The sequence below is a fragment of the Sciurus carolinensis genome, chromosome 19 (genome assembly GCF_902686445.1).
Source record: "Sciurus carolinensis chromosome 19, mSciCar1.2, whole genome shotgun sequence".
Lineage (NCBI taxonomy): Eukaryota > Metazoa > Chordata > Mammalia > Rodentia > Sciuridae > Sciurus > Sciurus carolinensis.
In genome coordinates, this window is record NC_062231.1 from 16277679 (window position 1) to 16303951 (window position 26273).

At 49.8% G+C, this 26273-nt stretch overlaps 1 protein-coding gene across 1 annotated transcript in view; it reads right to left on the reverse strand.

Moving 5' to 3' along the window:
- Window positions 1-1072: 1072 nt before the first annotated feature.
- The window catches only part of Lmcd1 (LIM and cysteine rich domains 1), a 60056-nt gene continuing 34855 nt past the window's right edge, over window positions 1073-26273 (reverse strand). The window contains exons 4-6 of the mRNA XM_047534592.1: window positions 17685-18017; window positions 3671-3886; window positions 1073-1704 (exon numbers count right to left, since the gene is read on the reverse strand). Of these exons, the coding sequence (XP_047390548.1) occupies window positions 1546-1704; window positions 3671-3886; window positions 17685-18017 (708 nt within the window). The 3' untranslated portion in view covers window positions 1073-1545. The remainder of the gene's footprint in view (window positions 1705-3670; window positions 3887-17684; window positions 18018-26273) is intronic.

Here is a 26273-nt window from a genome sequence, read left to right on the forward strand (position 1 = left end):
CCAGCCAGGAGCAGAAAATCTCAGCCTTAGGAGGAACCATGGAAATTGGGTCAAACTGGCAAAGCAAACAAATGGGGGCAAAATTAGATCTTTACTTATTTATTTTTATGTGGTGCTGAGAATCAAACCTAGTGCCTCACACATGCTAGGCAAGTGCTCTACTGCTGAGCCACAACCCCAGCCTGACAGAGGGAGAAGTTAAGAAACAAGACCACTGGTATCTGAACTGAGCTGCTAGGACTCAGGTCATTTTGCCCTCATATCCATGGTGGAAAATGACACTTTTTTTTTTCTTTTTAATACCAGGAATTGAACCCAGGGGTGCTTAACCACTGAGTCACCTCCCCAGCCATTTCAAAAATATTTTATTTAGAGACAGGGTCTCGCTAAGTGGCTGAGGCTGGCTTTGAACTTGCGATCCTCCTGCCTCAGCCTCCCAAATGTGCACCACCACGCCCGTCTGAGTTTTGTTTGTTTAGTAATTGTGGGAAGGAAATTAATTTGAGGGCTGAAAATACTGAGAGACCATAAGAGAGAGAGTGAGATTAAAATCTGGCTCCAAGGTCTCTTCAATCTGGCTCACTCAATGATCAATTGGCTGTTTTTGAACATTGAGAGGTTTCTCATAAAAAGTCCATATTGTTAAAGAGCAGTGTACACTGGTCACATGTTCCCTGTGGGGCCCTTGGTTGGGCTTAGGTTGATTTGTTGGAGAGCTGCCCGCTCTCTTCCCTGTCTTACTCCTGGTATCCATCAAGGCTCCGAGTGCAGCTGGATTGGGACCCTGGCTAAAGAGAAGGTCGTCAGTTACCGGGAGGCCACTTTCTGGTGTACCAGGAAACAGGAACGCCCATTTCCATCCGTGACCCCAGAGTGTCTGTGACGGCAGACGGGAGGGAGTTTCTGTCTGGGGAATCTCCATCCAACCGAAGTCTCAGGAGATCCTTGATGAGGGGGCTTCTTAGCATTTACAGCACTTCCTGCTAGAACCAGCTTTGAGGAGGATGGGGTTAACCAGAGGTTGCAGAATCCCCCCTCCCGGTGTCGTAAATAATGGGAGAAAGGTATCTGTGGACTTCGTAAAACTTTTATTGATGTGTTTATCATGCCCCACATAGTTGTTCATTTAAAATCCAAATGCCACTTGAAACAGAGACAAGGAGTGACAGTCGGAATCCCAGCCTGTTCCCAGAGGAGCTCCTGCACCCTACAGCTACGCGACTGGCCCGCCAGGGAGAGAAGGGCCTTCTGGGAAATGCCCCCTTGAGCTCCCTCGCAGGGCACCCTCTGGGTCTGCGGTAGGTTGTGGCTGGGAAACCACCAGCACGGCACAAATGAACCCGTTCTAAGACTTCTCAGAACATCTCTGGTTTGCAACTACTGACCCTCAAGGATCCACCATCACTCAACCTAGATGATACAGAGATTCCCACTGGGGGGAAAAGATCACTGTTTATGTAGCTTGCTGGCTGTCACATCCGCCCCTGAGGATGGCCCGGGCTCTCAGAGGGATCCGGTGGTTTCTGACTGTGGGCGGGCTGCTCCTCAGGAGCGTTTGGACTTGCTGCAAGTGGGGCAGAGGAGCTGGCCCTTGGTGACAATGTAGGCCCGGCCACTCAGCAGCTGCTCACAGCCCTCGCAGACAAAGTGCTTCCGGTGCCAGGCCAGATCTTCCACGCGCTGGTAGTCCTCGGAGAAGATGATCTAGGAAGGGGAGCAGAAGACAGTCAGGAACCAAGGCGGAGACGGTGGATCCAGGACCACTTATGGGCTGGTGCGTGGTCCCACCCGATTCTTGTTTTGAGCCTGAGGTGCCTCAGTGGAGAAACCTGATGCAAATCTGATGTCCTCGGGCTAGTATTCGGCGGCATCTTAGCTTCCCAAATGGAAAAAAGAAAATCCACAAAACCTTTCTGCCACAGACAGGTTTTTATTTACACGGCACCTGTGATGTTTTTGTGCAGATGCAAAAGCTGGTTGCATTCCAAGACCGGAGTCCACATCCTGGTGAGGGTGAGGACCGCTTGATGATAAATAAGCTGCCAGTCTTCAAGAGCAAGATCACAGAGGGTCACTTGGGCTTGGAATAAAGTGACGCTCTGGGGCATACATACTGGAAGAGCCTGGAGGCCCAGGAAGAATGGAGTAGCATGCTTGTAAATGGAGACTCTGGTTTTTGTGTCAAAGGGGAACCGGGTGTGAGTTTTCACGTAGGCATTGGCCAACTCCATGACTCTGGGCAAATTACTTTCCCTGAGCTTCTGCTTCTGTGTCTGTACAATGGGGACGCAAGTGTTCCCCACTTCTAGGGTTTTGTGAGTGCAAAATTAACCACAGTACACGGACTGCTGGGGAAAGTGACCTGCCCAAAGTTTCACTCCCGTCTGGGTAAAATGCAGACCCCGTTAGTCTGCCTCTGGAGGATCCCTGAGAGGTAGAAATGGCACGTTATACCTAAAGTATGGAGCAAGTTACTGACGCCATTGTAAGCCTTTAATAAATGATGGGAGGCTGGGGTTGGGGCTCAGTGGTAGAGCGCTTGCCGAGCACGTGTGAGGCCCTGGGTTCAATCCTCAGCACCACGTATAAATAAATAAATTAAATAAAGGTGGTGTGTCCCTCTACAATTTAAAAAAATTTTTAAAAAATGATGGAGAGCTGGGTATGGTGGTGCAGGCTTGACATCGCACTGACTTGGGAGGCTGAAGCCAGACAAGTGCAATTTCGAGGTCAGCCTCAGCAACTGAGTGAAGCCCAGAGCAACTGAGACCCAGTCTCAAGGTAAAAAATTAAAAGGGCTGAGGACGTGGCTCAGGATAGAACAACCTGGATTCCATCCCCAGTTCAACAACAACAAGGAGAAAAACAAAGATGGAGACTTGAGACTGCGAGTGTACCGTGGTCCCCAGTACTGAGGTTATGGGGCACGCCTGCCACAGCCCCTTTCCTCCTTAATGTCACTCAGTGTAACAGTGCAAGGTTTAAACTTCCTGTTGGGACCAGCAGGTAGAAGGTGGCAGGAGGTGGCTCAGCATGAGGAAGACCTCCCAAACCCTCACCTGTGCCAGAGATGTGTGTCCCCTACCTCCAAAGGCAGGTGCACGGTACATAGCACTATTATAACCACACAGTTAGGGTGGTCATTACCAATGTGCTTTTAGAGCCCCTGGCATCTCCATACCGGAGACCTGACCCTCCCTGCACCATCTTTAAGCGTGGCTTCGTGTTGGGGTAGTTTCCTGCTGTACCAGCCTCCACCACATTCTGTTATATGTGATGGTGAGACGAACAGCAGGAGCCACTTAAGAGCTTCCAGGTCAGGCTGGGCGCCAACCACCTTCCTGCAGTTAGATCTCCTCTGTCCTCCTGGCGGCAGGGGGAGGGTCCTGTTCTCATTCACCTTTCTAGATGACGAGGACCGAGGTGCAGGTGGCCCTGGGCCGCCTGCCTCCTGTGCACCCCGCAGTGTTCCTCTGAGAACTCACCAAGTGCCGGGCGGGCGCCCAGGACGAGACCCCACTGCCACCTGTGGGACCCACCTAACCACCCTGGGCGGGAACACGCGTGAGTCCCGTTGGGCCGAGGAAGCAGAGGAGGCTGGGGGCCTCCAGGGTCCCCGCCCCCAGCAGTGAGCGGCCCCCTCTGCCCACCCGGCCCTGCCCGCGCCCACCTCATCGCAGCCAGAACACCGGGGCCGCAAGCTCTCGCAGTAGTGCCGACCACACCAGGGGGCGCCGTCCTTCCAGAAGTAGATGAGGTCCACCAGCGGCTCGGAGCACTTGACGCACACGAAGCAGGCCGGGTGCCACTGCTTGCTGTAGCCGGCCCTGTCTGAGTAGACCACCGGGCTGTCCGCAGGGGCCGCGCCCTTGCAGAGCTCACAGAACTGGAAGGGTCAGAGAGAATCAGAAGGACACAAGGTGGTCACGGAGGCATGGGGACGTGGGCTCCAATCCCACCCCCGGCCTATTTCCTGTGCAACTTTGGACAAGTTCATGTACCTCTCTGTTCCTCAGTTTTATCATCTTCAAAGTAGGATAATTACATCGTCTACCTAATAGGTTGTTTGTAAGGAGTAAATAACATTTAGTGGAGGGACTCTCCCATCATTTGGTCTCAGTACTCTTTGTATTATATTGAGAGAGGTCCCCCTACAGAGCTTTTGCTCATGTGGGTAACAGCTATTGTTATTTCTCACAAGAGAAATGATCACTGAGAGAAATTTAAATATTTACTCATTTAAAAATGACAACATTAGCTTACAGAACATGCTCACAAAGATATTTTATGACTAAAATAACTGGGGAGCTCATTGGTAGTACAGTTGCTCAGCACACACAAAGGCCCTGGCTTTACATTTCCAGCACTGCAAAAATAAAACCCCCCAAAAGCTATGTTTTCCAAAACTAAAAATTCAGCGAGAAGAAAAATTTAAAACATAGTTTTGCAGTTTTTGCAAGTTCTCTTTAATGCTGTGTAAGATGACTGGATTCTATTTTTTTAATATCTATTTTTTTAGTTGTAGATGGACACAATATCTTTTATTTATTTTTATGTGGTGCTGAGGATCAAACCCAGTGCCTCACACATGCCAGGCATGCGCTCTACCCCTGAGCCCCAGCCCCAAGATGGCTCTGTTCTCAGAGCTACGTCAGCATTCCGTCTTTTGTGTTACGTTAGTTTTGGTTGAAATATAACCCAACTCTAAAGCCACGTTCTCTCTACCACATGGTGTGGCTCTTCCATCCCAATCCAAAGGACACCCTGGGACACTCCATGGAAGTGACACGTTTTCTCTCCGCCCCCCAAAAGAATTCAGTTCTTCTCATTAGTAGGTCTAAATTTCAAGACTAAAATACACTTAAGGATTGCTATATTTTGAATATCATCTATAAAAATCTTGTGGAAATTTGTTTTGTTATATAAGGTGCTTGCAGGATGCCATCATCTGGAAGCTGGTGGATCAAAATAGTGCCCAAAATATTTACTCCCTGACCATCTATAGAAAATATTTGTTGACCTTGAACTTGAGATGATAATTTCTAACTCACTAAGCACAAACTATGGCATCAGCCGATATAGAAATAGTTATGGTTTTTCTATGTGCACATAAAGAGGTATGTGTTAAGAGCTTGCTGTGTTAAAGGCTTGTGGTGCTACTGGGAACCTTTAGGAGGTGGAACCTAGTGGAAGAAAGTTCAGTCACTGTGGAAGGGACACTGGGACCCCAGTCTCTTCCTCTTTCTCTTTGTTTCCTGGCTGCCATGAGGTCGGCAGCTTTGTTCTGCCACCTGTTCCCACCATGATGTGCTGTCTCACACAGGCTCCAAAGTCATCAGTCAGACTGATCACCGCCCAAGACCTCTGAATCCAGGAGCCAAAAAAAAAAAGACCTTTCTTTCTTATAAGTTGATTATCTCAGGCGTTAGTTACAGTAACAGAAAGCTGGCTAACACAGAGCACAAACACTCGCTGTTCTCATCTGGTATAATTCACATGGGTAACATACTTTTTACCCTTTAAAGATGACATAAAGATCAAAACTGTGGAAATCAGGGCAAGAAAACCACAAAGAGCGTCCTTGTACACATAGCTGACCCTGAGCCCAATGGCAGCTGTAGAACCAAGGTCTAGACATGGGATGTTTGTAAAACTCCACGCTCACTGCCTGATAAGGCCCCTCAGAACATGCTGGACTTGCGGTTTCCGTTCCGCCCACGAGAATGGCTGGAGTCAGTCCCTCACCTAAACGAAAACTCTGTTCCTCCCCCCCGTGACTGAGCCCCGCTGGCCTGGAACGCATCAGAGGGGCTGAACCAGAAATAAGTGATGAATCAGCACCCGTTCATTCACGTCCGCCAGCCCCGCTGCGAAGCTGGGGATCGTCAGCTCTTTGGCAGGGACAGTTAAGAGTACAGAGTGAGCTTTCTGTCTGTCTGGCTGCTGAGTTTCACAGGATGAAATCTCCAGCCCTTTTCCTCCCACACAGAAAGGACTTACTAGCCCACTAAACTACACCCGGTTGGTCGAACTCCAGGTTTCCAGATGTTGCTGAATATGGAAGTAGGTGGCAGCCGGGACGTGAACACGCCTAGGTTTGTCACTGTGGAACTTCGGCAGGCACCAGTAGAAGGGAATCCGGGAAATGAGGCCCCAAAGACAGCCTGGGTGATGGCAAGTCAATCTGAATCTGTGGTATGAGTTGGAACTTCACTCTGGAGGCAATAGGGAGCCACTGCAGGTTTTCGAGGGGAGGAGTGGCATGTTCCCATTTGAGCTGCTGGGAGAGAACTCTTGGACGAAGGTGGGGAGAATCTTTCATGGAGCCGGGTCTCCACCTTCTCCACAGTCCCAAAGTGCTTCCTCAAGCCCCTCCCTGGGAAGTCTCTGGCTCTAGCATCTCTGGCTCTTGGCCCCATTACTACCAGTCCTTTTAAGCAAATGGCGTTGACGGTTGTTGCACGAATACATTTTGGGCCTGTCGCTTGGTCTCAGCAACCCTTCTTTTCTTCTTGCCTCTAAGCGCTCTTCTGGGCCCTTTCCCCAGTCTTCTCAAAGGATGAGAGATCTTCTCAAAGGATGAGAGATCTGAGGTGGTCCTTGAGCTGTCCAGCTGCTGGTCCCTCAGCCACGAGGAACAGGCTGGCAACCCAGAGTTCGAACGCCCAGCTGATTTGAGTCCTGTGATCCTGGTCCCATCTATTTCTGCTCGAACTTAATTCATCTCCTACCATAATCCCTTGCACTGAGGTTCACTGTTTCTAAAATGTAGTCGGGTGGATAAGAGGGGAGTTGTCCAGTCAGGCCGCCTGGGCCTATTCCTGTGTGACCTTGCAATCCAGTTACTTAGCCTTGGTTTTTTTTTTTTTTTTTTGTATGGCTTCAATGAGATCATGGAATCATTGGACTTTTTAAGGGATTAATAATGATTAGCTGAAATCACCATTTATCTGGGACAGGGAATCGTTGTATCTGTCCGTTGTCAGCTACTACCCCAGGTCCAGCAGCATGCAGGCCCTGGCTTGGAGGGTCTGCTTCCTGCCTCTAACTCGCCCCTCCCCCGCCACTGCCCACCATAGTGGTTGTAGGCTTAAGCCTGCCCCAGATTCCCCTAGAGGATTTGTTAAAACTGATCACAATTCCCCTTCCTGTGTGTGTCTGATTCAGCAGATCTGGGATGAGGCAGAGAATCTGCATACCCTCCTCCCCACCCCACCAGGGATGCTGGGGTACTTGGGCCCACATGCTCAAAACCACCGTCACTGAGAGCTAAAACATTATCTTACTCATACGCTCAGCGAATATGATACCAGCTATTCAGCTCAGTTCCCACCAACGTCATCTTGAATTCCTAGAATGTTCAAACCTGGACTACCTTTGAGCAAGCCCATGTGACCTTGCTGAGGCTAATTCCCTTGCTAAAGGATGTGGTACGGGCAAGTAGAGGTTCTTCAGGATCAGGGTCAAGGCGTAGAAGAGAGTAATTCATCCGTAGCATATGGGTCGGCTCCTGTTCATGCTCCCAATTACTTTAAACCAGACGTAGCCCGTGAGGGATGTTTCCACCACTTTCCATCTAACCTTGGGCAGAGGAGATGTGGAGCAAACCTGTCATAAGTAGAACAAATGGGAGGTGCCTTCCGCCCCACGCCAGTGACATTTTTTGGTCCCACTCCTGTTCAAATGGCCTGAGATTCCTGGTCGAAAGGGTTGGGGTGAAAGATTCTGACTCTTCCATGCTGGGGGCCTCGGGATTTGTCGGCAGTGGCTCTCGGCAAGATGAGATGTGGGGTTCCTTCAGTCCCGGTGTGTTGGAGTCCTGTCGGCGTATCCTTGGGTGTGCTTCCAGCCAGCGTGGAGTCGAATTCCCTTTCCTCGAACGTCGTCCCAGCTGGGTGACTGAACTGAAAGGAGCAGAACATGGCAGCAGCCATGCTCCCTGGCTTTCCAGGTGGTCAGAAGGGCCTGGGCTTCAATGGGCGTCTGTCCTGATAAATCCATCCAATGGTGAAACTTTTGGAAGTTGCGAACGCACTGACTATTCCTGACCCTCGAGCGTCCTCTGTTAGCAGCACCATCCCCAGGACAGCATCTGTTGTCCAGGGTTATAATCGCACGACTCACGGGGGGCCATGGGTCTCAGCTGTTGGCTGAAATGGCGAAAAAGAACTGTACCTATTCTGGTCCCCGTAGAAGATAGGAATTCGAAATTCAGTTCCTAACTGAATGCGTGTTGCTTTTGCACCACTATGAAGTCAGAGCAATCTGAAGGGGAGCCGTGGTAAAGGGACCATGTGGGCAGCTCTTCTTTGGACCCTCTTAGCACTTACCTGGGGGAGCCCTGAGCAGACAGGCGAGAAGGTTCTGGAGCTCTTGGATTCCCCTGCTCAGGAAATCACGTGGAACAACCACACAGAGATAGAGGGCGAAACCCGAGGGTGCCCGGCCCACCCAGCCCCGCCATGTGTGTCTTCCCGGCATCCGGGTCAAACACCTCCGGGAGCTTCAGCCCATTCCAGTCCCTGACCTTTGAGCTGTTCCAAGTGAAGCTGAGCACACAGAAGCCAGCACCCTCTCTCAGGCTGCCCGACGGGCTGATTTCTGAGCAAAGTCAACACTGTTGATTTAAGCTACTCCGCCTTGGGACAGAACAATAGGCAGCATCAGGTAACAGGGGCATTCAATGTCGACCCGCAGAATCATCACGGCTTCTGAACCGAAGCAACGAAGATACAGCGGGTTTTAGGATGGTGGCCAATGCATAGGCAGCTGAGGAATTGTCTCTGAGGCCACACTGGCCTTCAGGGAGGGATCTGCAGATAAGAAGAGTCCTCTGACTCAGTAATCATCTCTCCCTCAGGCTTGCCAGAAATCCTGTCTCCGTCATGCTGTTTTCTTCTGGAAGGTTCTTATCCCAAAGCCTACCCAGTCTAAACCCAGAGTGCCTCGTGAAAATCTCACTATTACAATACAGTAAATATTAACACAAGGGCCTTGAATCCAGGCACTGGGTTCTTTCCAACACAAATACTCACAATTTATTTATAAACAGCGTCTCCCCATTTCCTCTTATGGTGATCATTCACCATCTTTGCTTTGCGGCCTTCTTTATCCCAGAGGGTTTTTTTTTTTTCCTTGCCTAAATCATTTCTGCAACTTTAACTCCCTTATGATCTGTGTCCCCACTCTGTAGCCTTCTAGAGGTTTCTCATGGTGCAAAAAGGACAGGTTCCCCAGTCAGTGCTTAGGGCCGTAGGCTTTGGAATGTGGTTCTCTGATCCGGCTTTGACAGGCATGGTCTCCACGACTAGCCAGGAGGATGTTGCTTGGTCCAAAGTTTCGCAAGAAAGTCCTGATGTGTCATTTTCTATTGCCAGGGCCTTGTGAGGTGCCTGGAACCTCACGGGTGCTCTGGAGATGGGAGCTGCTGTCCTTTGGGGTGAAGTTTGGGCTGAGGCAGGTCTGGGTTCTAATTCTGGCTTAACTGATCAACAGCTAGGTGCCTAGACAATTTTATGCATTTTGAAATGTTTGCTCTTGTCTGTGATCCACAGTAGAAAATACACTTTATACCCTGATCTAATTATTTACAGACCCATGAAATAAATGTTTGCAGGAATATATTTACTACCCTGAAGTACTCTTTCTCTTTCAACTATTTTTTTTTTTTTAAAGATTCTGGTTGTAACATGCTAAATAGATGGATCGTATCCACTGATGGATTGTAACCTGAAGTTTGTAAACACTGTTTAACTTTGCTAAGAATGATGCAATTTCCTTTTCTATTAAAAGGGAGATAATAAGATCCAACTTTGTAGGATAATGCTTAGGATTAAATAAAATGACATGGGAAGTCTCCGTGCACAGTGCCTGGCACCACCTAGACAGTAAAGAATGGCAGGCAGTGACATCAGCAGCAGCATCACCATCACTACCACCCCCCCCACCACCATCACCATCACCATCATCACCTCCATCACTATCACTACCACCATTACCATCATCACCACCATCACCCCCACTACCACCATCACCATCATCACTATCATTACCACCATCATCACCATCACCACCATCACCACCATCACCATCATCACCACAATCACCACCAGTACCACCATCACCATCATCACCATCATCACCACCATCACCCCCACTACCACCATCACTATCATTACCACCATCACCACCATTACCACCATCCTCAATCACCACCATTACCACCATCACCATCATCACCACCATTACCACCATCATCACCATCACCACTATTACCACCATCACCATCATCACCACCATTACCACCATCACCCCCACTACCACCATCACCATCACCATCATCACCTCCATCATCACCATCACCACCATCACCCCCACTACCACCATCACCACCATCACCATCATCACTATCATTACCACCATTATCACCATCACCACCATTACCACCATCACCATCATCACTATCATTACCACCATCACCACCATTACCACCATCGTCACCATCACCACCATCACCACCATCGTCACCATCACCACCATCATCACCACCATCACCACCATTACCATCATCATCACCATCACCATTGATCTCACCATCATCATCACCACCATCAAGGCCACCATCACTATCACCACCACTACCCCCATCACATCACCACCTCTACCACTAGCATCACCATTAACACCATCACCATCACTACCTACATAACCATCATCACCACCATCATTACCATCATCACCATAACCACCACTACCCCATCACCATCCTCACCACCACCTCCATGATCACCTCCATGAACCAAATCCAGCCCACTGCCTGTTTTTGTAAATAAAGCTTTACTGGAACACAGCTATGGTCATCTGTTTAGATACCACCTGCAGCAACCTTAGCACTAAGGCTGCAGCCCCTGTTTTAGTCAATGGACTACTACGTCGCCACTCAAAATGAAAACAGAAAAAGATGCTTGTGAAGGCCACCTGGCAATATGGAAGACTAGTTAGAGCATAAAGAGTGGATAAAGGAAATTTTCTTCAGAAAAAAGATGTCCTTTGAAGGTCATTAAAATACCTCTACTAGAAAGAAAGAAAGGGAGGGCGATGCTGAGAACTTGGAACCATGGTGATTGTGCAGACTGCTCCCAGGTTCCTGTCCACGGGTACCTGGGTTGGGGTTAAGAAGCGAGGGCACCAGGGATTCCTCTGTCTGAGTGCCCCCAGGTTTGCCTCTGCACCTCTCGTCCCCCGTCCTCCAGCTCAGAAAGAAGTGGTTCACAGAGTGGGCGGGGTGATAGCAGATTCCCCAGCGGGGCTGGCAGCCCACAAGCCAAACATCTGCTCGGACAAAGACTTGGAAGTCCCTTGCCCACAAATATGTCCCTCTGTTGGGGCTGCAGTGGGCTGAGCTGCCAGCTGCTGTAAGTTTCCATCTGAGAGTCAGTCCTGTGGCAGGAGGGTGGGACCAGGGCCTCCTGTTCACCACACCCCTCTGCATTTTTGTGGGAGGTGGAGAAAGAGGAGCCAGACCTGTCTTCCGCGGCCCAGTTCTCTGGGGAGCTTGGAGCCCTGTGAACCTCTTTGCTTCTCTCGGTTACTCTTTGGGATGATCCCTTGGCCTGGGATACTGTAGCCAGGGGCAAGGAGGGGACAGGCTCCTGGCAGGGATGATAACCACTGCTGAGTGGAGATGACATTAAATGCTATGTTCTGGCTTTCTCTCCCCTTTCTTCAGTTAACAAGTTCGGGGTGTGTGGAAGGGCGGAAATTCCTGGGCAAAATAGCCATGAAATGAAATCTGTAGATTTCATTTCCAAGAAAACATCCATGAAGCTCTCTGAATGCAGGGAAATAACACGAGGAGCCGTTCACAAATCCCAGCATCCGGGTTGGCTGCCCACACTGCGCAGGTGCCTGTCAGTTCCACCCACTGGGAGGGAGGGGAGGGCAAAGGCCTTGGGAGAGTGGGTGAGGGGCTCTGAGCCAGACTGTGGTGAGAAGGTGCAAAGAACTGGAGGAGCCAGCAGTTCCAGCCCTGTGATCCTCCCAGGACCCAGGACAACATGGCGGGGCCGGAACCGGGTGGGGCAGGAAGACTTGCTGTTCTTGGCACACAAACAAAGGCCCTCACATTCCTCAGTGGCCCCGACTATCAGTGGCCCCAAACACTGCTGCGACCCCAGTGAACATAAACGCGCACCCTCATGTGGTTGGACCCCTTGCCAGGGCTTCCCCTTGGGCTGCCGGACCTTCACAACCCTGCTGAGGCAGAAAGGCTGGCACTCAATCGAAGACTGTCACTCATCCCAGTGGCTCACCTGGCTGAGCCTCAGGTTCCCTGTCTGTGAAATGGGCATGACAGCCCCTCTCATCCTCTGATTCCAATTCCACTCTGATTGCACACTGCTCTGTGCTAAATCCCAGGCTCACACGTCAGGGTCTCCTCTCTCTCAGAGTTGCCTGGCAGGATGAGTTTTACCAGAATCATCCTATCGGGGAGGAATATGAGGATCAGAGACAAAATGTCACCTTTCCAGATCCCCAACATTTCCAGCATCTGCATGATGTGGAATTTTAACACCTTACTTACTATTAGCTGCAGGAAAAAAAAAAAAAAGAGAGAAGACTAGGTGTTCTATTTTTCTTTTTAAATTTTTTAGTTGTAGATGGACACAATGCCTTTATCTACCTTTATCTCATTTTTTATTTTTTCTGTGGTGCTGAGGATGGGACCCAGGGCCTCTCACGTGTGAGGCAAGCGCTCCACCAGGGAGCCCCAGCCCCAGCTGCGGAGACTGGGTTTTCTTAATTGAACCCCCTGTTTATCTCAACGCAAGGAAGCAAAGCCCGACAGAGGCTGTTAGGAGCAGGGTAGGCTGGTTCCCACACAGAGGCGCACGGTGTGAATGTGTGTGGTGGCCATTCTGTGAGCTCACGCTCCCCCTGTTTGTCATAAAACAAAAACAAAAACAAAACCACAGCATGGAAGGGTGACCAAGGCCAAGTGGCAGGGAAGAAGCCTGAGGTTGCCACAAAGATTTAAAGAGATGGAGACGCGGCCCCGGGGCTCACTGAGCTCGGGAGACAGTGGGGCACATGAGAGAACGAGAGGGAGGCTTAACAGTCTCGGGTTTAGTAGAAGGTGTTTTTTTCCTTTGGGTGCGATGGTGGGGTGAGTTTCCGTCTGAGACTGGGGTTTTTCTGCTTTGGTATTTCCTCCTGGGGAGGGGAGACTGGCGGCTTGGTGGCTGGAGTCACTTCCCGGGCTGTCCCGACTCTGCTAACTTCAGTGTGATAATCACACTTTCGGAGACTATTCCGTCAGGCGTGGCCAGCCACAACCCTGGGGTTTACCGCTCGGGAGGGTGGACGTACCGCGGCTACTTGAAGGTCTCCTGCCCTCCCGGCGGGACCTCTCTGAAGGCCTGCTGTGTGCCGGCCGAGGGCGTGGGTGCCCATCTGCTGGATCTGCTGTGTCCCCGTCAGCTTAACTGGGGCAGCTCCGGCCCTTTGGACGAGCAGCCAGCATCCTTCCACCTGGCTGGCCCACCGTCACCGGTTCGCTGGACACACAGGCCCTTGGCGGGAACTGCTCCCAGCCCTTTACAGAAAGGTTTTAGCAATCACACCCCTCTGCCCTGGACAGTGCTTCCCCTGGGGACAGTTTGGTGTTGGGCTGGGAGTAAGGAGGCTGCAGTGGCCTCACTCCACCATGGCTGTGACCTGAGTCTCCCTGGGGTGTCAGAGGAAGGACACCACTGTCGGGGGCTGACAGGGTGGTGCATGGGGCCATCTGAGCACATGGCCCCATGCACTGTGGACAGGCAGCTTGTGAGCCTCAGACAGCTAAGATGTAGTGTCTTCAAGGACGGGAGTGGTTAGAGTTGGGCTCGGCTCTGTCCCTGGGTTTCTGGAACTCCCACGGACAAGGCGCCGCCACGTCATATTCTCCAAGCGGAGATCCCTTGAGGTGATTCATCAAAATAAACGTAAAGCCAGGAGGCCAGGTAAATGCAGGAAACTCCAGGTTTTACCACCTCTTGGATCCTTGCTATTTCCCAAATTAGTATCGTCTTTGCTGAACTTGCACATGAGGGAATTTTTAGTACCAGACCAGTACCCACAGCACCTGGGGACTGGTTGAAGATGCAGATTCTCGGGCCGTGCCCCACACCTAGTAAGACGGGGACTCCCGGGCTGGCACCCAGGCTTCTGGGTGATTTTGGTTTAAGTACCATTGCATTCACCAACTAAAGTCCTGGTACAAAGGAACCCAGGTAGTTTACCGTCTCTCAAACTCGCATGGCTGCGTGACCCTCTCATGGCATGGCATCCATTAGCCCTTCTGTGAATAAGGTCTGGGAGATGGGAATGAACGTGGGCCCGGGGTCCGTTAGTTCTGAGGCCCAGCCGCCCGGGAGGTGCAAGCTCTTCACAGCATTAGTTGGTTGTGAGCTCTGTATTGGACAAGTATCAAGTCCAGTCCTTGAGCAGAGAGCGGTGCCCGCTAAGCTGTAGCCGCCAACATAATTACCACTGTGGTGATAATCAGGTGCCACCCGTCTAGTTCATGTGTCTCGTTTTTGCCCTTCATATTCCCTCCTGCTCCGGCCCCATAAATCTCTGGTTCGGGGACATCAGGCTATCTTCCAATTTCTCTGCACACCCTCATCCTCAAGCCGAATGCCCTGACCACTTACTGCAAAATCCGTGGCCCTGCACCAGAGCAACCATGGCCCTGCACCAGATCAGGCTTCTTCCCTGCCACTTGGCCTCGGTCACCCTTCCATGCTGTGGTTTTGTTTTTGTTTTTGTTTTATGACAAACAGGGGGAGCGTGAGCTCACAGAACGACCACCACACACATTCACACCGTGCGCCTCTGTGTGGGAACCAGCCTACCCTGCTCCTAACAGCCTCTGTCAGGCTTTGCTTCCCTGCATTGAGATAAACTGGGGGTTCAATTAAGAAAACCCAGTCTCCGCAGCTGGGGCTGGGGCTCCCTGGTGGAGCGCTTGCCTCACACGTGAGAGGCCCTGGGTCCCATCCTCAGCACCACAGAAAAAATAAAAAATGAGATAAAGGTAGATAAAGGCATTGTGTCCATCTACAACTAAAAAATTTAAAAAGAAAAATAGAACACCTAGTCTTCTCTCTTTTTTTTTTTTTTTTCCTGCAGCTAATAGTAAGTAAGGTGTTAAAATTCCACATCATGCAGATGCTGGAAATGTTGGGGATCTGGAAAGGTGACATTTTGTCTCTGATCCTCATATTCCTCCCCGATAGGATGATTCTGGTAAAACTCATCCTGCCAGGCAACTCTGAGAGAGAGGAGACCCTGACGTGTGAGCCTGGGATTTAGCACAGAGCAGTGTGCAATCAGAGTGGAATTGGAATCAGACCATCTTCTTTGCCAAAATAGCCATGAGAATTGTGGCTACCTAGCAGGAACCCGTTTAGTCCAAACGTTGATTTTATTCATCTGTGGAGCATGTTTTTCAGCATCTACTATCTATATCAATGACACCTACTGCAGATATAGAGATGAACAAGACCTCAGCATCTTGGGAGGGTAACAGACATCAGTCCTCTAATCACATCATTAGGTATTGAGTTCACACTGCAGTTAGGACAAGAAAAGAGAGCTATGTCTTCCATAGCCAGCCCAGGCCAGGCCAACCAATAACTGCTTCCTTTGGATTCCCTACTTTTTTTTTTTTGGTACTAGGGATTAAACACAGGAGCACTTTACCACTGAACCACATCCCCAGTCCTTTTTCTTTTCTTTTAAAAATTTTTTTTATTTTGAGATAGGGTCTCCCTAAGTTGCTGAGGCTGGCCTCCAACTTGTGATCCTCCCGTCTCAGCCTCCCGAGTCACTGGAATTACAAGTATGAACTACCATACCTGGCAATTCCCTGCTTATTTTTTCTGACTGTGGAATCTGCCATGTATTGCCCAGCAGTGTTATTTAAACAGTTCTGAAGTGTCACGAGCATTTCCTAAAGTTCACTGTAGGAAAGGACCTGGAATCCTAGGCCACCTCTGCCCCAGTTCTCTGCTAAACAAATGAGGGGGCTCAGGAGACTCTAAGATCTGCTCTCCGCTCAGCTTTTTTCTCCTGGGAATGGCAACTTGGAAGAGTCCCAACAGTTTCAAAGAATTTTCCTTCCAACATGGAATTCAGCAGAATTCATGCCGTTAAGGACAGATAGTTATTTTGAGGGTGGACAGAGGGCAGGACTTGGGTGGGATGGGGGAAGACCAGCTTATGAAATGTGGTAACTAGAGCTAATTTTTTTAAAGGACCTAGGACGTGTGTTTTTCCTGAGACATGGGTCTTTTAAACATCATTGCCAAATCCGTGGTGGAAGAGACAAATTTTGTTTTTTATCTTAGAATTCTTGGCTACAGCGGTGTGAGGCCGTATCTCTCGGATGGCAGATGGAGGCTGAGACGGAAGGCGCACTCAGGAAAGGCTTTCTCTGGTTCTAGCGATGGCATAGGCTGGCGGGCATTTCCCTGGGTTGCTGGCCCACGGTGGGCTGTCAGCCTGTTCCCAGGGAGAAAGGTGACGTGGCTGAGGACCCTGTGAGTTGGAGCTTTGATCTCCAAATGTCATAGAGGGAAAATGAGGCCACGTGGCTGGTGGGCGGAAAGAACTCAGGAACACCAGGGGCTGGACATGAAGTGACCGCCCATCAGCCCCAGGTGGTCCCTGTCTCAGCTGAAGACAAATCAATCTCCCAGACACTGGGCTCTCCAGACGTCCCCAGTAGCCCTCGTGGCAATTGCGCCTCTGCCCCTTTGCTGCTAGAGAGAACCTTCTAAAACAGGGCTGGGCTCACATCCTCTCCCCGACCGAAAATCTGCCTGTGATCCTTAATATCCATGGTTTGCTCCAACAGGGGGACCGTGTCCTCTGCTTCTCTGACTCCCTGGGGCTTGGCAGCTAATACAAGCTAACCTGAATTTGATTGACAAATAAATGGACAGCATGACTCTCCACCAAGTCCCTACTTACTGACCTCCCCAGCCTCATGTCCCCCGTTCCCTTGCCCACTGTGCTGTGTCACATGAGACTGATTTTAATCCTGACTCCTCTCTTTTCTTGCACACTAACCTCCTTAAGGGGATACACACTGTCCCCTCAAAGTGTCAAGGCTTAAATTGCTCCTAGTTATCCTCTCTCTCTCTTTTTTTTTTTTTTTTTTTTTTTTTGGTACTAGGAATTGAATCCAGGCACTGAGCCACACCCCCAGCCCTTTTTTGCATATTATTTAGAGACAGGCTCTCACTGAGTCGCTGAGGGCCTTGCTAAGTTGCGGAGGCTGACTTTGAACTCACGATCCTCCTGCCTCAGCCTCCCGAGCCACTGAGAGATCACAGGCGTGGGCCCCCGCGCTTGGCTGGCTCTCGCTCTTCATCACCAGCTGGTGCCTCACCGACATCTTGAGGTCCACCCTCACCCCAAACAAGGTCAGAGACCCTTTCCCTAGGCTGTGGCAGTTCACCTTTCCCTGGACTGTGACCTTGTATTGTTTCCCCTGGGACAGATAGAGGGGCACCAACCACCTGCCGGATGAACGAACATGTGAATGGTTGTACAAACAGTGAGGCTCCAGGGGACCTGACCCTGCAGCCCTGTGCCTGGGTCACTTGAACCAGGCCGGCGACGAGAGGGACACTCACATATTCCACCTCCTTGGACGGGTCGCCCAGGCTGCCGTTGGTGGTGGGCGCGCTCTCTGTGCCCTCTGGCTTGTCCTGTTGCTTCCCCTCCTCCTTGGGCAAGCCGCCCTGCCCGGGGAGGGCCACTTCTCCCACGCCCAGGGCTTCGCTCTTATACTGCTTGACAAATTCTTCCATCAGTTTCAACTCGTTCTCCGCGAGTCCGCGGCAGCGAGAGGGGTCCTGGTCGTAGATGGGGAGCTGGTGCATGAGCTGGCGGCGGCGGTAGTAGGCGCCCTCGGTGCCCGTCACCGGCTGCCTCTCCTTGGGGATGAGTTCCATGTACTGCATGCCCTGGGGGAGGGGGAGGGGGAGAGACAGTGTCACACGGAGGGTGACAGGAGCCACCGAAAATGCCAAGCGTGGTGTCTTTCCGGGTTCCTGGCGACCGAAGCAGGTACAGCCTTTATCTTTGAATTTAATGTTGCTTTTTTTTTTTGTCCAAATTACAAAAGGAATACCTGTCCATCATCACAAGGAAGGAAACAGGGATGAAAGACTCAGGCAAGAAAAATGTGCCCGTCTCGCTTGTGTGTCTGAGAAATGTTCTGTGTTTTATGGCTGGTGACGTGGAACCGTGGAGGTGTCTCTGTCTCAGAGTTGATCAAGCTGTAGCCGCAGGGTGCCTGCCTTCACTGAATTCACGCTGGACCGAATTAGAAGGCTAAATCTGGGCATGGTGGCGCCTGCCCACAATCCCAGGGACTTGGGAGGCTGAGGCAGGAGGACTGAGTTCAAAGCCAGCCTCAGCAACTCAGTGAGGCTCTAAGCAACTCAGCGAGACCCTGGCTCCAGAAAGGGCTGGGGATGTGGCTCAGTGGTTACGCAAGCCTGGGTTCTATCCCTGGTACCCACAAAGAAAAGAAGGAAGGAAGGAAGTCCTCTATCAGTTTTCTGATGATCGCAATAGACCATGTTCACATCGTGGGGTAGAGAAGAGCTTATTTATTTATTTTGTGGTGCTGCGGATGGAACCCGGGACCTCATACCTACTGGGCAATCGCCCTACCGCTGAGTTGTCAGTCCCGGGAACCATCTTATATGTACAGAGAATGTTCTAGCTCTTGCTCTTGGTGAAGGTGTGGTCACGTGAGAAAGAAAAACTTCTTTCCATCTGTCAGTTTATGCTCCGCCTGCTCACCATTAGCTACCACTCTACTGCTAATAGTAATAGGAGTATTTCATTATTCATTCCCCCAAACGACTGTAGCTTGCATTTTTGGATGAGAGAGGAATGTCTTTCTACTCCTTTATATTTCCATCAGAATGGTCAATAAAGACCATTTTGCATTGTTGTCTGACTTGCAAGTAATGGTAGCAATTATTTTATTTATTAATTTTCTTTTAGTTGTCAATGGGTCATTTTTTAAAAAAATTTGTTTATTTTTATGTGGTGCTGAGGATCGAATCCAGGGCCTCACACATGCCAGGCAAGTGCTCTGCCACTGAGCCACAACCCCAGCCCCAGTGGTAACAATTAGGATGACAGGTTTTGCCTCTGTCCTCAAATTGCTGCTTTTAAGCCTCTTTTCCAGTATCATCGGATGGACGGTCGTCAACAGAGAAAGCCCTGACGGTACAATAGTTGCAGTAATGCATTAAAAACTGATCTCATGTAATCCATGTCATCCAGGTGTCTTCTCACTCACCCATGACTGATGTCCTTAATTTCTGCCTCTGAGGTGCCCCTCATGGAGAAAGGAAAAGTCTTCTTTCCTCTTACCCCTTCTTACAATCAGTACCATATGCTTCAACCACTCTTTCCTCCTCAGCCATTCCTGGTATGCTCAAGTTCACCCCCTAAGCGGACCCTCCACTCCCCAAGGGCAGGCAGTGTCCTTTCTACTTTAGTAGCAAGAGAGAAGGTTCTGAAGATAGCCTGTCCTGAACCAAAATCCAGGTTCTTGGCATACCTGCTGTGTGACTATAGCTACCTCACACCCTCTCTGTGCACAGGTTCCTCAGTTGTAAAAACAAGGATCATAAAACCTAGGGTGGGTGAGGGGTTCGGTAATAGAGTGTCTACACTGGGTGCATTATCGATTTTGCCTTCCCTTTGCTTTCCTCTCTGTGTCTTTTCTTTTTAAAATCTGTAACTGCAGTCAGATGTACCAGGGACAGACTTCAAAGTGTTTTTTTTTCTTTATATTCCATTTTTAATACTTTATTATTGAAACTTTGAAAATCCCATATTCTTTTATTCTTTTCTTTTTTTGGCCCTTCAATAGATGAATAGATAAAGAAACTGTGGTATGTATATACAATGGAATACTATTCAGCCTTAAAGAAGAATAAAATTATGGCATTTGTAGGTAAAGGGATGGAGTTAGAGAATATCAGAGTACTTTTTCTCAAGTGACACAGTATTTGAGAACTGTATGAAAAAGTAACTAAAATGCAGATTCCCCAGTCAAGGCCTCAGTTCAGTAGGTGAACTGTGGGATCCAGGAATCTGCATGTTGGAAAACGTCTCATTTCAAAATGCCAGGATTCTTTAGGAAAAAAATGCGAATTTTAGTAATAGCCAAGAGGGCCCTAAATGAACTTTTATTCTGCTTCAGGCTGTAGTCACAGATTCACATTCTTAATGAGACTAGTACAATCTAAGTAGGGGTTTAGATTTGCTGGTTCTGCAATATGGATCTTAGTTCTTTCAAAACAGGGTAAGTTTTTTTTTACTTCATTTACCTGAAGGGCAATGCTCCTCATTAAAGGAAAAAAAAAAAAAAGGCAATCCAGTTTCAAATTGCTTTTCTTAGAAAAGTGTAATTAGATCATTATGGGCACAAGGTATTTCATGGTTTATTAATTCTAAAATATGCAAAGACACCTTCTCAGAGTAGAATCCACAAGGTCTCAAGTCAATAACGTTTACCCTCCGAAGTGACTGTTATTTGTCTGAATATTAACATACTAATGTGTTCAGACAACTATCTGATTTAGCTTTTGCATGTACATGTGTGTTGGGTTTTTTTTCTTTTTTTTTAAGTAAACAGAACTATTTCCCTTGGTTAATCTCAGGAATGAGATGCTGCGGGGCAGATAAAGGTCCCGGTCACCGCATGGGAAACCAGGAGACAGAATATTTATCCTGGATGGTGCCTTCCCATTTCTGCACTTGACCTTGAGTCTGACCCTGGCCAACAGGTGACCTGGTCCCCATCACACAGGTGAGAGCAGTCATATTGCTCCTCTGTGATCCTACCTTTCCGTATCTCATCACCTGGGGCTGGATTCATTTTAGAATCAGGGGGAATCAACGTGAAAATTCATACTAAAATCCATCATGAACACTCCCAGTCATTGTCTGATTTTAGAGACCAGGGATGGTATCATTTGGGTCTTGGATGCCCCAGCTTGACAATCTTGGGAGGTGGTGGTACCTTTAAGAGGCTGGGCCTAGCGGGAGGGGTTTAGGCTGTTGGGAGCATGTCCTTCAAGGGGATTATGAAGTGCTGCCTCCTCTCGCTCTCTTTGGCCCCCTGGCCCATGTGAGGTGAGTGGTTTTTGTCTACCACATTTCCACTATGATGTCCTACCTAAAAGCAATCATGGACTGGACCCTCCAAAACCATGAACCCAAATAACCTTTTTTCCTGCATAAATGGATTATCTTAAGTATGTGTTACAGTAACAGAAAGCTGACTAATGCAAGGGGGAAAGAATCTGGGAATGAAGCAGGCATGAGTCCAGAGCTTGGTACTTGCCAGGTGTCCTAATGAATGACTTCTGAATAGGAGCATTCTTAGAAGCAGAGAGGCAGGTGCCCGGGTCCCTGTGGGAGTCAGGTGGAGGGTGACTGTGTGTGCTCCCTGGGCAGCGTGCCTTGAGGGACCCTTGTCTGAGTCACTGTTGGCTCTGAGGACTCACAGTTCATCTGTTAATCCACCACAGGAGCATCTGTGGATTCCCAGTTGCTTTTCCAGGACACAGGAGACAGCCAGGGCAGTGGACAGAGCCCTAGGGTGGGTGTGAGGGTGTCACTGACTCTCAATTCATGTTCAATCCTTCTGCTTTTCTCTGTCAGACTGAGAAAGTATCTAATCCTCTGGGCCTCCGTTTCCCCATCTGCACAGTCCAGGGTTGACTGCCTGATTGGTAGGGTTCTGAGCCCCGGGACAGGCCTGTGGCCGCTTCTCTGGGTCCATCACAACAATGAAGAGCAACACTACTGACTCAAATCGACAGCCCAGGGAAGGGGCCAAAGGACACAGTGGATTCTGGCTGGTCAAAGAGGCCAAGATCCTCCACCTAACGTACACACGGAAGCCCCAGGATGCTACACAGCTGATAAAACCTCTGGGAAGGGCAACAGCTTTCCCTATGGAAAGGCCTGATCCTCTCAGCTTCAGAGTTTAAAAAATGATAGGGGTAGCTGACACTTAGGCAGATCTTACTCGGTTTCAGGCACTTCCCAAGTGCTTTACGCATGTTAACACGTTTAATTCTCAGGGCAACCTTGGAGGAAGAGTTAATGCTACTCCCTGGGGCTCAGAGAGGGTCTATAACCTTCCCAAAGCCACACAGCTAATATGTGATAGAGACAGTTTTGAAGCCAGCAGCTTGGGTCTCATGCCCTTCTCTACTATGCCACCTGGGGCCGGAACTCTCAATTTCCTGGATATGTCTGTTTTTCTGACCTTTAAGAATCCACACCATACCCTACTCAACTTTATAAACAGACTGTTAGGAAGCCTGGAGCAGTATGGCCCCCAACAGCCAAGCCATTTCTTGATCCTTGCATTCACGGTGTCTTTTCAAAGCTCTGCACTGGCCATGGGTGTCTGTGGCTGCAGATGGGTCCCTGGCTGGGGCCTGGGGAAAGGGAGATTTCCTGCTCAGGGCCCAGTGTTCTTCTTATAGCTCAAAACCACCACCAGTGCTTGCTCTTTGTTTTTGCACTGTTGAGGCCATGTACTCAGCTGCCCCTGGCCCTGCCCAGCTGGTCTGCGACTCCTACCCTCACTACCATTCGCCACCCATGCAGGCATTGCTAATCGACCACAGAGGAGGATATCAGGATCCCGCCTCCATACATTCCTTCAGGCAATTATTGATTGACCTGGACTTGGGGAGGGGATGATAGGGACAGGGGTTTGGGTCCCAGCAGCCGCCAGATGCCGCTCTGACTCTGTAAGAGGAGCTCTAGGAAGCTGAGGTCATGGGCCCAAAATCTTTAGGAAGAGGTGTTTTCTCAGACCAGTTGGAAAGATTGGTTCGAGTTTTAAGTTTTTGCCGAGGACACCTGTTATCTGGTCCTTTGCCATCTGGCTGGGACATCTAGGGTGGAGAGTCTTCCAGAATCTCTCTGTGTAAGAAGACATATCAAAATACTAAGAGGAAAGTGGCAATGTGGCCTGTATTTCAGTTTGGGCAGTAGGTCACATCTAGGCTCCAGAATCAGAGCACCCAGGCCTGAGTCACTGGGTTTCATGGCACATGCCAACCCCAGTCAGTACGGGCTAAAGAAAGATCCTGAGGCTAGATAGGCGTCAATGGGGACAGTGCTCTGAATGGGCATCGATGTCTGCCGTGGGTATGGAAGTAGAGGGTGAGGTGTGAAATAAATGCTACCTTGACGTAGTCTCCTCACAAGCCTCAGTTTACTCCTCTGTAAAATGGGTCTTCGGCATCCTCTATAGGGGGACTGGTGAGTTGTTTGCCGGGTACATTTGCAAAATGTTCGATCGACGCCGGCCGCCTTCACCTTTTCCCTCCTGCCTCTCCCCAAATCCTGGTGAGCTTGCCAAGACCTGCTCAAGCTCCTCTCTGTTCTTGAAAACCTTCCCTGACCATGCTCACCCAGGGAACTTGCTCCTTCCTGCCTCATCCCCCCCACCTGTGAGTTCTGGTGGTCCCACGAGGAAGCACCTGAGTTTGGGCAGCAGGGAGGCTGTGCCACTTAAGTCATGGCTGGAGCACTTGACTGGTGACATCCTGAGCCTCCGTTACCCACTCACAGACGAGGGTCATAGCCGCACGTTTGGCCAGAGCTGGGGCGTTCGAGGAGGTGGTAGGAAAGCTCTTAGCACAGAAGCGGCACAGAGTAAGCCCTCAGCAGAGAGGAGCGATCAGGCTTATTGCTACCCGCTTATGAGGCTGAAGGATTTCTCTGGCCCTGGTTCTGGCTGGGAGGACCAGCAGACAGCAAGATTCTCTTCCAGTTCCAAAATACAATCAGTCCCCATCACTTGGTCGTTAGGGAAAAAAAAAAAAAAAAGTTGGGAAAGGAAGTGGGAAGGGAGAATTGGCCAGTTTCAGAAATGTCTTGCCCCAGCCGAGCAGAGGCGGGACAGACAGAGGGCTCTTTATAGCCGCGTGGTTTTATGAGCTGGCATTAATCACCGCCTCGCCACGCCTCCCCCTGTGACACGGAGGCCCGGGCGTTTGGGGTTCTCACCAGCCAGTTCCCGACACCTACAGCCAGCTCTTTTACGGGCTGCTTGCTTAGTTTCCACTGACAGGTCGGAGAGTCACTTGATGCCTTACCCAGACCGGGCGCTGGAGCAAGTCCAGGTTCCCAACCACCTGGTCTCTGCCAGTTGCCTGGATGCCACCCTCTGAGATCTGGGATCAGCCCCTGCCTGAGCGCCACAGACTTGCAAAGGCCAGTGATTTATTCTTTGCTTCCTCGCATGGAGGACAATTCCCACCTCTGCTTAAGCCTCCTTTTAAAACGTGCTTCATGCTTTTCAAAATGTGCCGTTAACAAAACAAAAAAGCAACTTAGCCTTTCTTCACCCTGGGAAGACTCCTCCACCCTCTCCCCGAAGGGACAAGTCAGAACGGTGCTTTTCCTCAAACTCCTCCTGGTGAAGGATCGGGGTGTGTGTGGTTTTTCCACTCATTGCTGACTTCTGTTCTGGGAGGTGAGTTTTCCTGCGATCACTCAGATGTCAAGCTGCTCCAAACACCTCCCACCATTTACTCTTAATTTCTGTACATTTTTTGGTTGGGTACCCATTTTAAGGGCTTTGCAAAACGGTTCCACTCTGTGGACCACACTTGGGGTATCTCTGGCTGGAGGGTGACGTTGCAACAATACACCGACCACATACCCTGCTGCTGTAGTTTACACCTTAAATGTCCCCGCAAAAGCTATATGTTAAGGCTTCATCCCTAGCATCATGCTCTTGAGATTAGTGGAAACTTTTAAACGGTGGGGCCTGTTGGGAGATCTTTGGGTCATTGGGGACATGCCCTTGAAGGCACTGTGGGATCCTGGTCTCTTTTCTTTCCCTCTCTTTGCTCTCTGGATTGTGAGGTGAGTGGTCTTGTGCCACCACACTGTCACCATGATCTGCCTTGCCACATAGACCTCAAATCAACAAGGTCAACCAGTCATGGACTGGAATCTACAAAACTGTGAGCCAAAGATGAACCTTTTCTCTCTGTAAGGCGATCACCTCAGGTATTTTGTTGTAGTGATGGAAAGCTGGCTAACACACCTGCACTGTGTGAGGTGCGGGGATGTCGTGGTGTGACAGGGTGTGCCCCCTCAGGCACTTAGATGCTAAGGAAGTACAGAGGCTTGCACAAGATAATTACAGCTTACAATAAAAGCTTCTAAGGTAGCGGACAGAGACAGAATGCGGTCTGAGAAGGGGCTGCATCTGTTGTAAACTGGGCAGTTAGGGAAGGCCTGCCTGATGCCTGACTTTGGAAGAACCAGCCATGCAAAAAGCAGGGAAAGGACTTTGCAAGAGAGGGAGAAGCAAGTGAGGAGGATAAAAACTTGGTTGGTATGTTCTAGAACCGGAGGGAGGAGTCACTGTTGGGGAGCCATGGAAAGAGCAGGCAGGGATAAAACCATGTAGGACTTCAGAACCCCTCTTTTTCCTCCCCGGAAGATTTAAGGAAATGCTAGGCTCCCATCACTCAAACCGTTGAGTTTTTGTTTGCTTTTAGTTTTTCAGTATCACCTGGTGTGCTTAACTGCTGAGCCACATCCCCAACTCTTTTTATTTTTTATTTTGAGACAGAGTCTCACAAAGTTGCCAAGGCTGGCTTTGAGTTGGTGATCCTCCTGCCTCAGTTTCCCAAGCTGCTGGGATTACAGGCCTGCACCACCAGGCCCAGGCTCGGGAACACTTTTGAATCTCATTCCTTTGTGGAACTCATCTAGCTTCCTGGTATCCCAAGTACAGTCTGGGGACCAGCGGCCTCAGCATCACCTGGGAATCTCAGGAGGACCCTAAACCGGCGGGATATATCTTAATGAGCTCCCCAGATGATGTACGTGGATGTTGAAATTTGAGAAGCACCAGTTTGGTGCTCCGGTTCTTGAAGAGGACTACAGGTTGAGTCCCCTGGGGAGTCATTTCACATGTCCCCAGACGGTGACCTCTTCTTTGCTGAGGGCATATTTCAGGCTGACGCTGAGAAATGAGCATCTCATAGAGATAAACACTCAGAGAATTTTAGCGATTTCCTGTTCAGAAATGAGGAGCCCCAAATGGGACAATGGGTGCCCCTGTATTAGAGTTGGAGGGCCCTTCAGAGTTCATGCGAATGCCTCTACCCACTACACGGATGAGGAAAACTGAGGCC